The sequence below is a fragment of the Necator americanus genome, chromosome V (assembly GCF_031761385.1).
Source record: "Necator americanus strain Aroian chromosome V, whole genome shotgun sequence".
In the NCBI taxonomy this organism is placed as follows: domain Eukaryota; kingdom Metazoa; phylum Nematoda; class Chromadorea; order Rhabditida; family Ancylostomatidae; genus Necator; species Necator americanus.
In genome coordinates, this window is record NC_087375.1 from 32243012 (window position 1) to 32259854 (window position 16843).

Below are 16843 nucleotides of genomic sequence, written 5' to 3' on the forward strand. Positions count from 1 at the left end.
CGCGTTAGAACTTACCTCGTAGCAAAGAAAGCGGTTCTCACGCCACTTTTTTTACGACGATTAGTGGAAGATAAACGGAGCGACGGTCGCTTCCGTAATTTACAACGCGAACTCTACTTTTTCGCTGGAGTTTCCGCCCCACGTCAATTTCGTGACACGCTGCCGGCTGGAATTTCATAGATCTACACACATATTAGATTACTTTTTCAAGCCATCACTCTTATGTGTACATTTATATATTTATATATTTATATACAAGTTCTATGTTTTCTCTTCAAATCTTCAAACTTACTAGTAAAAAGGAAGTATGAAATGACAACCACTTCTTCAGAATGATCGATCATTTTCAGATCTTCACATTAACCATACAATTTCATGGCTTCTTCTTCGGCTCAGCAACTCTCAGCAGGACCTGCTCATTCAAAGGCGGGTTTATCCTGTGTGCAGTCTTTGTCTCGGCTGTAGTTCTGTAGATCGCTGCATCACCATCGGCTTAAACTCTGCGCTTAAACTCTGATCGATAGAAGTGAACTTTGGAGAACGTTGAAAGGATCAGTCATAGTCTGCTCAGTGCAGTTCAGAAAGAGGGCGGACCTGAAGAAATAGGTGCAGAATATGGTCGGTCGGCCACGGTTCGGTTCGGCTTTCACGTTGAATCTGACAAGGCAGGTCTGCCATAAAAATTCTCAGTCCAAAAATAGTGAAAAGAGACAAGTTATCTTGAAACGATGCAGTCTCTGCATACCAAAAGTAACCGGTCGTACAGCATTCCACTATTTATAGTAGGATTAACACGATATGAAGCCCAGTGCATTTGCGTAATCAGCTGCGCTCGATGCGTCGAGGAGCAGTTAACGGTTGGAATCGGGGTGGGAACATCGTGAACAGCGGCGATGAGCGGTCTTAGCAAAGGTCCACTCGTTCTAACCGAATCACTCCACCGCACCGCTTCGAACGCAGCTGTTTACGCAATTCTGAGTTTTATGTCATTTGGAGCCGAATATACCTTCGATTGTTTCACTGTTGTCGCAAATAACTCTCCTAAGTGCTCTGAATTTAAATGAAGTAAACCGCTTCCTACAGGTATATGTACTATCATTTTATGAAATCAAGTAAACCAAATTGTACTATTAAAATTAACATAAGAGAGGAAACCCAACATTTTGGAATATTATAAATTGTACACCTGATATATTCATAGACGCTCGTACTTCTGTTGTTCTGGGCAGGCTCGACGTTCATCGGCAACCAAATCTTGCTATACTTAGTTTATAGCTGATTCAAAACGTTCTGAATCACGATGTAATTCCGTAGGCGGTTACGCTCGAAGCGGCGCGGTGGGGCGTAGCGGTTGGGATCGGGTGGGACCTCGAATCGCGAACTACAGCGATGAGTGGTGCTGGCATTTGTCCAGTTATTCTAACTGCTACACTCCACCGCACCGCTTCCAGAGCAGCCGGTTCCACAACTGTATTGTGCTTGAGGTCGCCTTAATCTGACTATAACACGTCAGCCCGTCCAGGGTTGTACTTGACCTTATTTTCTCTCATCGCTCACGTTCTGCAGTGATAACACGATTACCTAAGGCTATCGATGACGTTGCGGGTTTTCGGAGCAACATAAGTACATCCTCTTTACTTAGGTAAACCAGCTGATTCAGAGGGACCTGGAACACAGCTCAATCGGGTGAGCGACTGGGCTTAAAGTGGCGCGGTGGAACTAGCTGCTGACGTGACGGGACCCTTGTCTAATGCAGGAGACTGCAGTGATGAACGAAGGTCCCATCTCGATCATCTCGAGCTGTACCAGTATCTGGCTTAAGATCATTTTGACCCGAATGTACTCATGATTAGCGTATTTTCGTCATTAACTATATGGGTGATGTGACCTCCTTGACGTAGCTCATCAGCAGCATCCATGAGATTGCCGTCTACGTGTTCTATAAAATTAAAAACAATTACTATAGTGAGTACGGTGCAGTTGCGTAAGCGGCTGCGCTCGAAGCGGGGTGGATAAAGCGCTGTAATCGAGGTGTAATCACCGCGAACCACACCGAAGTGGTGCTAGCAAGGGTCCTACCACGATCCGTAACCGCTACGCTCCACCGCACGGTTTCGAGCCGCTTACGCAACTACACCGTACTTCATGTCGTTTTGACCTTACTATATGTAGCGGACACAACGTGCAGTGCCTGATCACGATTATTGATTATTATTATGACCGATGAACTTACGTCAGCCTTTGAAGATTAGGAGATTCGTTCATAAAATAATTACACCAAATAACAAGAACTCATCCAGGAAGGAGGTGAAGTCTGCCCTATCTATAGTCGGCCTGGTCAGGGTACCTCAGGAGACCGCATCCAGTTGGTGGTGAATTGGTATCGGTTGAACTGCCGTCTTGAGGGAAGGAAAGTGAGTCCTTATCTGTATTTCTCAAGAGGAAGAATCGAAGGGATTTTAAGGCGAGTTTTGATGTTCTGGCACGCGACTGAAGTTAGATTTCTTATTTTTCTGTTTAGAAATAAAATTTTGTTGTGTTATTTCTTATCCGTACATCTTATTTTTTTTTAATAAAATAATCACTGTTCTGGTGTGTTTTGATAGCGCGCTGAACCAAATAAATCTTTTGACGTTTCTTTAAATGTATTTTCTTCTTCAAGTTTGTTCACTTCCATTCTCTCTTCAGAAGATTTCTAGGATCTCCTGTGCCTGTATTTTCGAATTTCGTATACTTTTAATGTCCTTTTTTAAAAAAGTTTTACTCCAAAGCAATTCATGCTTGACTGAGCGAACAAAACACCTCTTTTTTTCTTATCTTCAACAAAGTCAAATTCTTCAACATGAACCAAGTGGATATAAAATACTGTCTGGCGTTAACTAAACCGCATGGGATGCGCCAACGCGTTCACTTCAATTCAGAGTCATTTGGGATTTACGAACGTGTGTCTAGCGTATAGAATGACTAGCCGATGTATTAAAAGAGTGTTATTATCCTCTCAGACAAGCTTGGTGCGAATTTATCGACCCCGGAGGGATGAGAGAGGCTTGGTTGGTACTAAGGTAATGTCGAACCTTCGATCGTGCAGACACAGTGGAACCTCTTACCGACTGCGCTACAACCTTGTACATAATGCACGCTAACTAATAGATGCAAAAAGGAATGGTGTATTTATATTCTTCCGTATTATTAGCTTATATAGTATATAGCATATATCGAACGTCCAACATGAATCATAAACAAAGTGTCCTATATCAAATATCATTTAGGTGCATTTGTATGAAGTGGGCATTCAAAAGCTGGAGAGACCCAGAAGACGAGGCAAACCCCCCAAACGAGGTGTGGTAAAATCTAGGTGGGGCCTGTTCTCGTTATTTCTCGAAATTATATGCTGAATGAACTCTTTGTGGCAGAGCAATATAATTCAACGTATATTTGATTTATTGTTGTAGTTATGTTGTAATAAAGGGTCTCAATTCTGTATTGTTTCTCATACAACTCTTTTCTTTCTAGAGATAGAGTTCGCCTGGTTTTCTGGCAATGCATGAGAGATTATGAGGATGTCTTTGGACCGTACATCGAAACCATATTTGATGACTTCGAGAAGTGAGGGAAAAGTTAGACGATTGCATTTTGCTTATATTTTTTTGCTTTGTAGGGCATTTTCTTTAAATTACTGGCAGTTAAACGCTGAACGATGTACGTTTAATGTGAAATGTCAGGACGATGATCGCTCAAGCGACTTATCCGTACGCGTTTTAGTTGTCATTTAACGGGCTTACCTGCATAAGTTCGTATTGAGCTTTGATTCAGTCAAACTTTTCTTTTTTTAAGGACTTTGAGGTCTCGATAAAGTACCTGTCAGATTTTATTTTCAAAGTCGATAGCGACGATATTCGACAAAGCAGCTACTCTACATTACTAACTAAATGTCTTTTCACTCAACGTGCACGATATGCTCCTCCTAGCCGAGATCCAGTAATGTGAGTTGTCAGTTTTTGCTGTTGGTAATCATTAGGGTAACTTTCACGAAGAATGATGGTATGATATTCTTTTGAAAACGATTGGTAAGACTTAAAACAATCTGAACGGGACGGTTTTTAAAACCTTAATAATGCGCCAGTCATCACCAGCAAAACTACATGCGCTTTAAGCAGGTTGTACAATCCGACTTCTTATTCATGTTTACTCTGAGTTGAATCGAAGCGACTAATTGATTTGTAACCGTTCTTTTGTTTGCGGACTTTAATTTATGCTGAAGTCTCCGAGAAAAGCCGTAAACCATTGCGCCACAGTCGGACGCCGTACCCTGCTAGTGGTTACCAGCATAGGTACGATAGGGAGAAGCCGGACCCTCCTCAGGTGAAGGGGTTTAGCGCATGGGATGCAACTCAAGTGAAGGGAGTCCTCTCGCCAACCTTTCAGAAGTGAAGGGGGGATTTTCAAAAACCGTTTAAAAGTGAAATAGGTTCCGTCCCCAACCGTTCAAAAGTGAAGGGTTTGGAGCACCGGCTCCGACTATCGCATCTATGGTTACCAGAGGTGGAAATGGACAATCCCAATAGTTCTATTTAACAAAGATTAAAATTGACTTTAGAGTGATATGGAATTTTTAGGATAACCAGGAGGTATTCTTTTTCCCAGTCCATTTTTAGTTCTCTAACATGTATTCAAAAGGTCTTTGCGTTAAGTTTTTTTATCTGCGTCAAAAACTTCTTAGCAACAATTTTTAATGACATGATTAATTGTTGAAATGCACACTTCTCGCATGATATCAGGTATGGGGTCTCTAAAGTAATCGTGATCATGCATTAAGTATTAGTGCTTTTTGGGGTGACTTTTCGTAGGGCGAACTTCTGGGACTATAGGAGAATTTTTGTAACAATCTGAAATTTTCGCAACCTAGTAGAGAGTAATATTCCTGATTAGAGTAGCGACAAAGTAACTGCGATCGATAGTAATAATGCGTCACCTTTCTTCTCGACAATATTTCTATCTGAGTGACATATTTTTATCAATGTCTCAGTTGAAGGGCATTCATCAATAGATGGGATGTTTGCTATGGCTCCATCTATTACATCCCACGTCAAGAGGGAGATCCAAAGGTGAAAATACAGTGATTTGCTGATTTTTCAGTAGTGAAACACTTTATCGTTATTTTTCAGGTAATTGTTGGACCAGGTGTTCGAGCATGGCTTGGCGTTTATGCTTCCGTAAAAACGTTACAGAATTCGAGTCCTGCTCTTGCTTTTGGACGTTAGTTCTAAGTTGTTTTAACCCTCGTTGTTTGAAAAAAATTAGGTTCTACTTAACTTCATAAAATATACACATACGCATACAAATTTATATGTATACGATTATGATGAATATCAGTCATATGTCTCCAACGTTCAAGCTGAGCGCAATTATTGTAGTTCACTGACTGGCGCTAGAAGACCTGACCTCCAGGTTTTATGTAGTTGTTTGGAAACCTTAATCACAGAGGAATTACTTGAGAGAACAAGAAGTTTCTAGCCGTTTCATTAGACTGCGATTATGTATTATACATGTATTATTTAATGTTAGATAATTTCTCCCAAAATGTCACCAACCACTAGTTTTCTAGATTTGCGCTCAGATTGCCGACCGCAAACATATATTGGCTTTTCAAGAGGTACTTTAAAAAAACGGGAGGAGTTGAAGTTTACTGAAAGGCTATTTCAAATCTAGGAACTAATAGGAAAATAAAAGAAGACAAACTATCTATAGCTGAGCAAATTTTTACTCACCGAGCTTTTCATATAGTTGCCATGGTGTATGGAATTGTGCAAGGAACAGTGATCAAGGGTTCATAGCGGAAATGTATTTATTTGTTAGTTTTTTAGTGGTGAACCGATTATTCTATGAGCTGAAAATGGACATAATTACTTTTTACTGTGAAGTTTTAGAAGAGGTATGATGTTGAATGTTACATGATTTAAATATGTCATTTTAAATAACTTTCATTGCAGCTGAATTTGCTTGGAAAAAAAAGAGAAACCTGGAGGAACACTCTTAAGGGGATGGGTATGAACGAAATACAAAGAACGCGTATGACAGATCGTCTGAAAGGAGTTCGACTGAAAACGGATAGATTCTTAATACGCGATAGGTACTGTTCAACTGATAGATAGCTGCAAGCTTGTAAATCTTCTTTAGACGAAAACTGCAAGTCAGCAACAAACAGTTATCGAAATTACCGGTAAAGGTAACTTGATATTTTTTTGGCTATCTTTTCACATGCACACATGTGAAAACCACACGACTAGTTTGAGAAATGAGTGTCGGGCGATGAAGGGAGCGACGGTCACAGTGTTGTTAATGGGGCAAAGTCTTGAAGTGAAGATTGTGCAACTGCACCAGGCTTCAGATACTTTTATTTGTACTATAGTTATTTGAAGAATATGGACTTATATTAGAGATTTCGTTTCTTTCGATACGCTGTTTTCTCAGTAATAAGAATTTCAAAACTTCACCATAAATCCAAGGGTATGCTCATAAGAATAGCTTTATTCTACCTCTACAATAACATTTAGCTTACTGGCTACAGAACAGATTGTGGGGATTGGTAACGTATGGCGGAAGTATATTCGGGTAAAGCAATCTGAGGTCCGGTGGAGTTTTATGAGCGGGTGCGCTCAAAGCAGCGCGGTGTGACTTAGCGATTGGAATCCAGAAGTATTCTCACTAGTTTCAATCGGATCGCAGCGATGAGTGGAGCTAGCTGGAGTCGCGCCTCGAACGCAACCGGCCTTCTTCAGCCGCAGCCGCTTACGCTACTGCATTTAGCTTCAGTTAGGTTCGATCGGAGTATAATTATTTGCGCAGCAGTGGACTGTGTAAGGATATAGTGGTACCAAAATGACCTGAAGCTCAATGGAGTTGCGTGAGCGGCGCGATGTAGCGTAGTGATCCTGTGAGGTGGGAAACTCGCCAGGACCATTCATCGCAGCAACCACGTGAAGCCAACGATGGTCCCTCCCAATGCCAGCCGCTACCGTCTCCGCGCTGCATCAGTCGCAGCCGTTTGACCCGGCAGCACAGATATTCGGAATACCGCAGAATTGAATTGTATCCAAACACAATGGCCATCAACATATTGCATGTTTAGTTGATCTGCAACGAAAGTCTCTTCGATTTTCGGCTGGCGATACAGTGTGAACAATGGTGCCAGATTATTGTTGAGTTGTTCACTGTCCAGTAGAACACTGGAAATCGATTCGGATTAGGTGTTTAGTACTGTATCATAAGAGAATGGACGTCACCCCTCTGCTCTTTTTCACGATAAAGAAGTTATTGAAAACTGCTAAGTGGTGTTTGGGGCGCATTGAAGGAGCTATGAATAGAAAAAAAGCGTTAGAGCTCGTTTTTATTTTCATTCGATATCTGGCAATGCTGACCTTTTCCAGTAGACGATATTTTTGAGGAGTTATATGCCTTTCATCATAGCCTATCACCATTAAACAAACAAACTCCTCTTTTACTTATAGAGATGGCTCCTATCGCTTTGGAGAGCGGCACCTAATATTTGAAGAAGTGGCCGGATTCACTGCACGCAACTATAGAATGCCCGGTGGTGGGACGACTATGGACCATATATATTATTGTTTGAGTAGTACGCTTGAGTGCGTGTTACAATCTATCCTTAAAGGTTAGGAATGTAATAATCATTTTTAGGTTTCCTCAGCTGCCATTATGTAAAGTGCGTGCTGGCCCAAAGATTTTTTTATTACCAATGGAGGTCAGTTGATTTTCTCTTTTATGTGTTTCATATGTGACTAGGAGCGCCAGCTCCATATGCATAAAATCGACTTGGAACAAACTAAACGTTGTATGTTTTCGTTCCCTCCAGGTATTGTTTATCCACGAAAAACCTCAAAGATACACGAAAATGATGGGCAATTTTATGCGAACTAAATTTATCAAGGTAACTCTCGTGATTCTACCTCAACTTCTTTGTTTCAGTACTTCTTTTTTTTCAATAGGGCGTGTGTCGATCGCCTTCAGTTCACAAAAGACTCACTGACCAATTATTCGATATGATGGAATTCGACAGCAGAAACGTTAATTTTGTGCATAATTTCATGGTAGGTGCACATGTTTTTGAGTTTTGTTTTTTGGACAAATCATTACTCGAGTAGTACCGCCAGTAGTGCCGCCGTGGTGCAACTTCAACGCGTCAACCCAGTTCATATATTTGCATTTGTTGTTTGGTTCTTAACTGTCCTAAGCCAACCAAGCGTTTTATTCTTCCGGAGTCCATAGCTTGATACGAAACTTATTCAAAAAGATAAAGGTGCTGCCTTGACAGAGCAGCTGGGTCCTGTCGTGAAATCGTTGCACATGTAGGCAAAATATACAAAATTATGACGATTCTAAGTTGAAGTCAAAAGCGTTGAGGTATTCAAGAGAGATTGGTCAGCGTTTTCGATGTTTTATTTTATCGTTTTAACGTTATTTGACACTGCTTCCTGAAAGTGTATGAAACAGTAAACAGTAAACACATGACAGCATTTTTAAATAAGAAGCTGGATATGTTTCGTAATCCAAAAAATCGCCATGAATTTACATCCACAAGAAAGACCATAGGTTGCACTTCTCACCGCTTCCTTTTGAGGTGTAACCGGCACTTATCGAGTCTTTTTTCGTCAAAATACCCTTTTGTCTTGTAGATTTCACAAACTAAATATGTTTTTTGTTGTTTTTTTTAAACTCAAAAAGTTTTTGCCTGAATTCGTTTCTGAAGGTTTGTGTAAGTTTAGTATTTTTTTCAGCCCTTTCTTTGTTTTGTGTTTTGTGAGATAATTCGCATTGACAAGGTGACATACTTTTTATTCTTACTGTACACTCTTTGGTGATATGTCTAATTCCTATTTCTCTTTCTGTTTCTGTTTTTTTTTCTTTCTCTAGAGGTTGAAGTAAGCAATGTTCTTCATTTGTGAAAAAGTGCCATGAAATAATTTTTTTTTTTTGAAAGCCAAGACCTCAGAATTTCTGCTTACGTTTCAGTTTGACATTGCTCCGGAGATGATTGGTTGCAACGGACTTGTACTGAATGCTCCAACTGTTATAGACAAAGCACGGAAAATTTTCGTAGACTTAAATTTTGTTATTTTTTTAAACCGACCGAGTCTTAGTGATGCTATTTTAACTTTAATTTTTCAGGAAAGAAACAGTGTTCCTATGACAGAGCAAAGAGCAATAAAACGGAAAGAACTCAATGGTAAGCAGTTTAGTCCACACTCTAAAATAATCCATCAACGAACAAGTAGTTGGCTTTCCCTTTAAATCCTAACTTGTTTACTTCGATAGTTTTCCACTTGACTCTCCTACCCTGTATTCCTTTCAAAGAGTCGTAACGGAACATTTTATTTACATTCAGAAACCTAATGGTTTAGTTATTTGTGGAATTAACTTCAGAAAGTGGTTTCTTTTATTTCAGTATACCTCCGTTTTTCACCTTTTTGGGGCATTTCCGGGTGAGCTCTTACTAGGTGGAACGCATTGTTTTATCAAACTAAAGCTTTTTTGTTAGTTGAATTTGTGATTAAACTGAGATGAGGGGCGGTTACAAGGAGTTTGCATACGGGAAGGTGCATGTAAAGGTTTCCTAGCTAATTCGAAAAACAGAAGTAGAATCGCTATTTTGACAATCGAGTGAGCAAATACTAGGAGTCCATCTTTCCGAGATTCTTTTTTGCTTCAAAATTTGAACAATCGAAGCAATGTTACTTACTCGAAGTTTCGACAGTTCGAAATAGCAGATCAGAATGAAATGGATTTTTTTTTGCTTAGGAGGTTAGAAGGATTTTCGACATTTAATCTCTTTGCGCTTTCAAACTGTGTTGCCTAAGTTTGCTTTCACATTCAAACAGAGTGTGAAAGCACTGATACAGTTATAATGTTCATTTCATTTATCTCTGCACGTTTCAGCGAGCGTTCGATTACCGCCATTTTGATGCTGCATTTTGCTTCTGTTTTATTTTATTTTTGGATTTCTTCCTCGAAAACGTGGCAAGGCACCAAATGGTCGTGTTGCGGCTGTGGCCGTAGTGCGGTGACCGGCTGGATGAAAATTATGGGAAAGTGTCTTGCAAATGATTGTCAGTGACCTGATTTGTTCTTCTTTCCCTTGCTGCTTCTTTCAAACCTTGATGGAATGTTTAGTTGACTTTTCATGCGATCTTTTCCAGTATGAGCTCCTCTTAGAGAAATACTCAAGAATTTGCTTCTTTTTATTTGATAAAACAAATTTGCTATCTCTTATCGTTGAAAAGAAAACTTTCCTGCAACGAAAATCAGAAATGCAGCACGTATGCATCCAGTCACTTTTGGTGTTGCATTGCCTTTGAAACTTGATATTAAAACCGTGAATAGGAATTTCTCCTTTTCCAAGATATTGTTAGAAAATCCGTTTAGACCCGAACGGGTCCAAAATGAAATAATTCTCTTCCAGAGCCTCCCGACGGTGAACTTCATTGCGTAATTATTATTATGGCGAGAGAAGCAGGAATTGGTTCTGATGTGGAATGTAGAAACGTTTGCGATCGAGATTCGGTCATGCAAGTTTTTACCGTAGTTCTAGACGTACTTTCGGGTTGAGTTTTTTTTTTGTTGTAGATTATTTTTCAATGATTTAATGGAAAAATGCCGTGAACGTGGTTTGAACGTTGCATCTCAGCCACTTATTCAGGTTAGAAAACCACAAGGATTTTTATGAGGTGTCTGCAAAGACATTGAATAAATAATTTTGTTTTAAGATCTTTGAAAGTACCACAGCTGATAAATTTGAAGAACGTGTTGAGAGCGCTAGAAACTGTTTCCTTGCTCTACAGAATGGTTCACAACGAAAGATCCTTTTATTACTTATTATAAACGATCGCACAGATACGCACGATCACCTTGAAGGGAATTACGGTAAGTGTTTTCTCTATTTCTATCTTCAGCCCTGTTTGGTAACGAAATTTTCTGTCCAGAACAGCAGTTTAAAACAAAATTTCGTATAGAATCCCATTGTTGTTTTCTGAGAATATCTAATTTTACTCAATTTTTCTTTGTAGCAGTGTTGTTTTCAAATTCGTATGTCATATTCGTATCTTACTCGTGGCTTAGAGACGGTACGAACTCAAATCTTACTCAATTTCGTAAACGTAGAGTGAAAAAAAACCAAAGTGAACCTATTCTTATAAAAATAGAGCAGTGATGAGACGCCTAACAGGCTCCGACTGTTGAATTCCGTAAGCACGCCAAAATATCCCTATTCTTAGTAAGGGTGGAGGATAATTTGCAGAATAAAGTAATTATTTGTGAAAAATTACTCTACAGCTGCAGTTTCATATTTCTGTATTTTTGTTCTTGCAATTTGCCTTTTTAAAGGTTTGATAAAAGCTGTTTGCGACAATAAATATGGCATCGCCAGCCAGGTGGTAGATGCTTCCACTGTGAGTAACGCCATTGCTGCAAAGAAAAAGTAAGATCTATTGTTTAGTGATGTTCCTGCTCACAGCGAGAAAATTTCAGGTTTACATTCTGAACCTACATTCATTCAGGACCGTCTACTACAACATTGCCTTGAAGATCAATGCCAAATTGGGCGGAGTTAATCAAGCTGTTGTTCTAGACGTCCAATCGGGGTATTTTCCACTTGCTGAATTCAGTGATGCATCTTGTCACGAAAAGTCAAGGCTATTTCAGAACAGCAGAGGTTTCATCGAAGGATGCTGTGATGTTCGTTGGGATAGATGTTACGCATCCAACCAGCGATAGTGGGATAGATATTTCGATTGCGTGTATGGTGGCGAGCTTTGATTTGGCCGCTACTAGGTAAGCTATCTATGCTATTGTTTCTAGAAGATTGACGGGAATATGCACAGATCACAAAATAGTTTTTTTTTTTTGTTAAAGTTAAACAATGAACGCATCAAAATTTTGACTATTTCTGTCGAGAAATGTTAGTGTTGATTCGCGACAGCTGTTTATAGTTTTGAGAAAAAAGTGCAACCATTTGTTTACCTATTAGAGAGTGTTTTCCAAGGCCAATTCCAGTTTATAAAGATGAAGGGTGGTTTTTTGTTATGATTTTGACGGAAAGGACTTTGTTCTCTTATCGCTGTTCAGCTGCGGTTTTACTATGTCATTTCTCATGTGTATCTTCGTCATTCTTCAATCATCAATTTTTTGAAAAAAAAACGCTTAGAAAAAAAGCCATTTGAGAGGAACTTGATAAAGGAGTATGTAGGGCTCCATACTCCTTTATTAAGTTCCTCTTAAATGGTATAGCTCCACTGAGAACTAAGAAATCAAAGGGTTTTTCGTTCTGTGTATGTTTCCTTTTGCCGGCTAATTGCACATGTTGTTGAGTTGATTATTTGGGTGAAAAATTATTTAGTTCTATTACAGATATGCGAATGAGATCGTTGCCCAAATGAAGCCCGGAGAGACTGTTGAGCGCTTTCAAGGACAATTTATCCGGCTTATGACGAAATTTCGTGAGGTTCGTTGTTGGGAGGAATAAACATTGATATTTTACTCCACTCATATTCGCCACAGTTATCGGTGCTAAAGCGATATTCTTTTGCGTAATTTCCTAATTTTTTTGATAAGAGTTCTGTGATAGTTATCAAAAGCGTCTTTGAAAATAACTGACTGTTTCTGAGGGGCTCCAATAGACACGTCGATATGTGTCCAAAACAAAAATCTGATCAAACAATGCTTCCAACGCATTCATTTTTCACATTTTCACTGCGAACTTTTATTATTTTTCTACCATCCGTGATGGTGTTAGATCCATATTTGGAGTTGCAGCGTGAATATCCGAACCGATTTACATCCTAACTTCATTTTTGTTTAATTACATAGGTACTGTACCTGGCCATATTGTTAGATCTTAGTTATTTATTAGATCAAGATGCATGAAGGAAAACTACGTAAATTGTTTTTAGTTCTTTTTTGTCTTCACTGCTAAACTTAACCTCTCATGTTTTCAAGCGCACGGGTGTATGGCCTCGCCATATTGTTTTGTTTCGAGATGGTGTCAGTGATTCAGAAATGTTGCGCACTACTTTCTTAGAGCTGAAATGCATCAGGTAGGATTATCTTCTGCTTGTTTACTTTTCCACTCTGAACACTTCGCTTTATTCGAACGTTATATGAATTGCGCTTCTGCCAGCGTTACTTATAGTTTATCATAATTTTTTTCTTTTGAATATAAATGAATGGCGATGAAGTTCGAAACCATCCAGCGACAACAAATCTCTCATTCCTGCTGGGTCAATAAATTGCTACCAGACTTTTCTGGAAGGATAGGGAAACCGATTCATAGGCAGGTCTTTGCCGAGGCTCCAACTCACTGTTTAGACCTCGTACACACGTTCGCAAACTTCAAACGACTCTGAATTGAAGTCGATTGCATTGACGCATCCTAGGGAGACCGGTCAATGCTAAACACAAAATTTTTATCTTTTTGCAACCAATATTTTAAGGGATTCGTGGAAAAGAATAACCGTTGGAGATGCAGATTTGGAGCCAACATATACATACATTGTTCTACAAAAGCGCCACCTCACGCGATTTTATCAACCAGCAAAGGATGAGCAAGGAAAGGAAACGTGAGATTTTTTTGTTGTTGTGGCAGTGAATAGTATGATTCCGTTGTCTCAGGTACGTGAATGTACCATCTGGAACCGTTGTGGACAATACAGTAGTTTCACCCAAATTCTTCGACTTCTACTTGGCTTCACAATTTGGTGCTATTGTGGGTTAAGTATTTCTCTATGAACACAGGATTTGGAGTTAAAAAGCAAATTCATTCAGGGCACAACACGTCCAGCTCACTATACTGTTGTTGTTGATGAATGGGGCCTTAGTGCGGACCAGATCTACGTACTGTTTTTTAAAACATTTTTTTAAGCGGCAATACTGTGATTTCAATTTTAGGAAATGTGTTATCGGCTTTGTTTTCTTTACGCTAGGTGTCGAATTCCTGTTTCACTTCCATGTCCTGTTTACTATGCTCATATCGTGTGCGAAAAAGCGAAAGAAGTTTATAAAGCCTTGTGCAGGTATGAACTTTCAACGCTCTTCTCATTTGTTTTAGTTTGGTTTTTTCAAACAGATAATTAACTGGATCTAGCAGACTATTTTACACCTTTCTACAGGTATAGTAGAGTCAAAACGACGTGACGCACGGCGCAGTAGCGGAAGCGGCGCGGTGGAGAAACCCGGTTGGAATCGAGGCGGGACCGTCGCGAACTTCAGCGAAGTATGTTGGGTGTGCCCTCGATTCTAATCGCTACGCTCCGGACCGCTTCAAGTACAGACGCTTACGCAACTGCATCGTGCTTCATTTCGTTTTGACTCTATTATAACTTCAAGGTAGTGTGCATAGATGAAAGGTAAAGGGTACGGGTAATGGTAGGTTCGCACACATCCTAACTGTTCCCTCAACTCTTTGCTGCTGGGACTTGTTTATTCAGAATTAAATTTTCTTTATGAGCTCGATTATGACTGTTACGAACTGAATAGGAAATGGTAATACGATTATCTGTTGAGATAGCTAGTCGCAATTTTATTCCTCAAGCAACTTTGGAAATAGATTTTTTTCTCATCAAATTAATTTGCTGGCAAAGTTAATGTAAAATTTCTCGTTACGCGCTGTTACTTTACATAAAAAGATTATTCCTGCCGATTTACGCGTTTTGAAAAATCTGGAAACTTGGCTTCACTCGCGATGAAAAAGCGAATCTATATTTCTTTATAATTTTTATTAACTTAGTTCAAGAACTCAAGAGTACCACTGAGGACTCCTTCATTTAATTGAACTAAACGCCTTGTTTTCTTTACATCCCTGAATGCAAAGAATTCTATTATCCTCTCCTAATAATTATCAACCTTTCTGCAAGCTCATTACATTCGTCAGAAAACGAATGGATCCCTTTAAACGTCGAGCCATACCACCGCCAGCGACATTTATATTTCTGTTACACGGTGGTGGTTCACCACCCCGCTAGTCGGCAGGACTGGACAGTTTGTTTTTCTTTTGGAGTTCTTGCGTAGTGTACTTAGAACGATATCGAGGTTTCGCAAGGAAGGAGGAGGAGTTTGATGGGATATGCATAGAATCAAAGACCTAGAACCATTTTCGGGCCTTTGATAATGGCGAAGTTGTCGGAACGTCAGGCCAATAATAAAGATTCACCAAAGCCTCGTAGGCATAACAGTAAAACATAAATTAATATTACAATTAATTTGGATACAGTACTCTTTTTGAGTTAGTTTTAAAGGATTTTTTTTTAACAGAAATCATGAGTTTGACACAGTGGAAGATGCATTGAAGAAAATTCGAATTGAAGAACGACTTAGTGTGCATCAGGAGTATCCTGGTATGCATTTTGTTTAATTGCTGTTCTAGTCATTTAAACAAAGTTTTTTTTTTAAATGTAATCTGTCTATAGTCTTCTGATATTCAACTTTTGCTGTTTTTTGTTCATATGCTAATTCAGGTATTTTCTTCATTTCTTTCTCAGAACTATTAAATTTTTTTCTAAATCCGTTTACTAATGTAAATGTTGCATTATTGACCACTTGACTCTTGAGTCTTCCCGATCTTTTCTCGCACGAGTATTTCAATTTTTAACATTTTATCAGTATGTTTTTGTGACATTTTTACGCAAACTTTTTATTTTGGATATATCTCTAATCGCTTACTCACTTTTGCTTAGATGCCACATTACTACTGTTCTTTACAAATTCTTCTCATTTATTAATATGTTTTAGCTGTCTAAGTCGCCGTTTTAATGTACATCTAGTTGATTTTCTTCTTGTTGTTTTAAGTTCATATGTTTTCTCAAACTTACTCGAAGAGACTCGAATAAAAACACTTTAGTACAACAGTTAAGATTGGTTGACAGACAAATAACACTGCGGATCTGAATAAAAATAAAGTCTGATCCTCTGTGGTGCACGAGACTAGTTTTAGAAGAAAATCTTTATGGGAAAGTCTTAATTTAGTACTTTTTAGTTAATGTCGGTAGTTTTAATTGCCACTTTATTGCAAGTTCAAACTCGATTAAAATAGGAGGTCCTGCTAGTGGCTAACTTCACTTACTCGAATTATCCAAACGTAAGTAATAGAACAGGTCGACAGTGTCCAACATGTGAAGATTGGATCCATACCGAATGCATCAACAACCTCTTCCCACAACATGGCGCTGAGCTGGAAAGAACTGAAATGTAGGATGACAGAGACGTCATATTTATTTATTTTGGTGATATATAAATGCACGTGAAAATATGTGCGAACTCAACGAATAGGAATTGAATTCTTAAGTTTCCAAGTTCATCGCAAACAGATGTGATATATTCATATTCGTAGGAATATAGTTATGCAGCACACACATGATCTCCTCCAGAGGATCAAACGGCTCGTATTTTATTGTATATGCGACAACAAAAGGATGGCAGAAGGTACAGCCAACGATGTTACTGGAAATCTCACGAAGATGCAAAACCGTGAATTTGAAATAACGCATCCATTAGCGGAAATAATGTACATCCCGGAGAAAAGCACACTGTACGAATGCAAACGTTCAGTAATATATATATATATATATATATATATATATAAGAGACAGACATGTGAATATATAAAGCAAAGAAAAAACAAGAAAGAAAACTCACCTGACGGGTAGCGGAAGATCTGAAAGACGTGGAAATTAGAAAATATTACTTTGCATATCGTAAATGGTTGAGCAGCGTGTGTAGCAACAACATGTCTGACGGCTCACCGTTGCAGAACTTCTGAAAGGTTTGACTTCGATACGTGCTG

General features: G+C 39.0%; 1 protein-coding gene across 2 annotated transcripts; it reads left to right on the top strand.

Moving 5' to 3' along the window:
• Positions 1-375: 375 nt before the first annotated feature.
• RB195_015882 (uncharacterized protein) lies at positions 376-15415 on the top strand (the record flags this gene model as incomplete). 2 transcript variants are annotated; one of them, XM_064206802.1, is made up of 29 exons in its annotated part: positions 376-430; positions 2305-2414; positions 3270-3355; positions 3514-3606; positions 3659-3749; positions 3835-3983; positions 5033-5105; positions 5166-5256; positions 5865-5932; positions 5991-6130; positions 7509-7643; positions 7696-7759; positions 7871-7945; positions 8004-8105; positions 9028-9111; positions 9184-9241; positions 10475-10580; positions 10639-10711; positions 10779-10935; positions 11395-11488; positions 11568-11651; positions 11713-11841; positions 12418-12511; positions 13006-13103; positions 13500-13625; positions 13678-13771; positions 13831-13899; positions 13954-14078; positions 15316-15415. In XM_064206802.1, 29 exons carry the CDS (start codon positions 376-378, stop codon positions 15413-15415), a joined length of 2823 nt encoding a protein of 940 aa, XP_064062683.1. The 2 variants fall into 2 exon arrangements, with proteins under 2 accessions (XP_064062683.1, XP_064062684.1); XM_064206803.1 differs by having other exon boundaries at positions 9028-9096.
• Positions 15416-16843: the final 1428 nt, after the last annotated feature.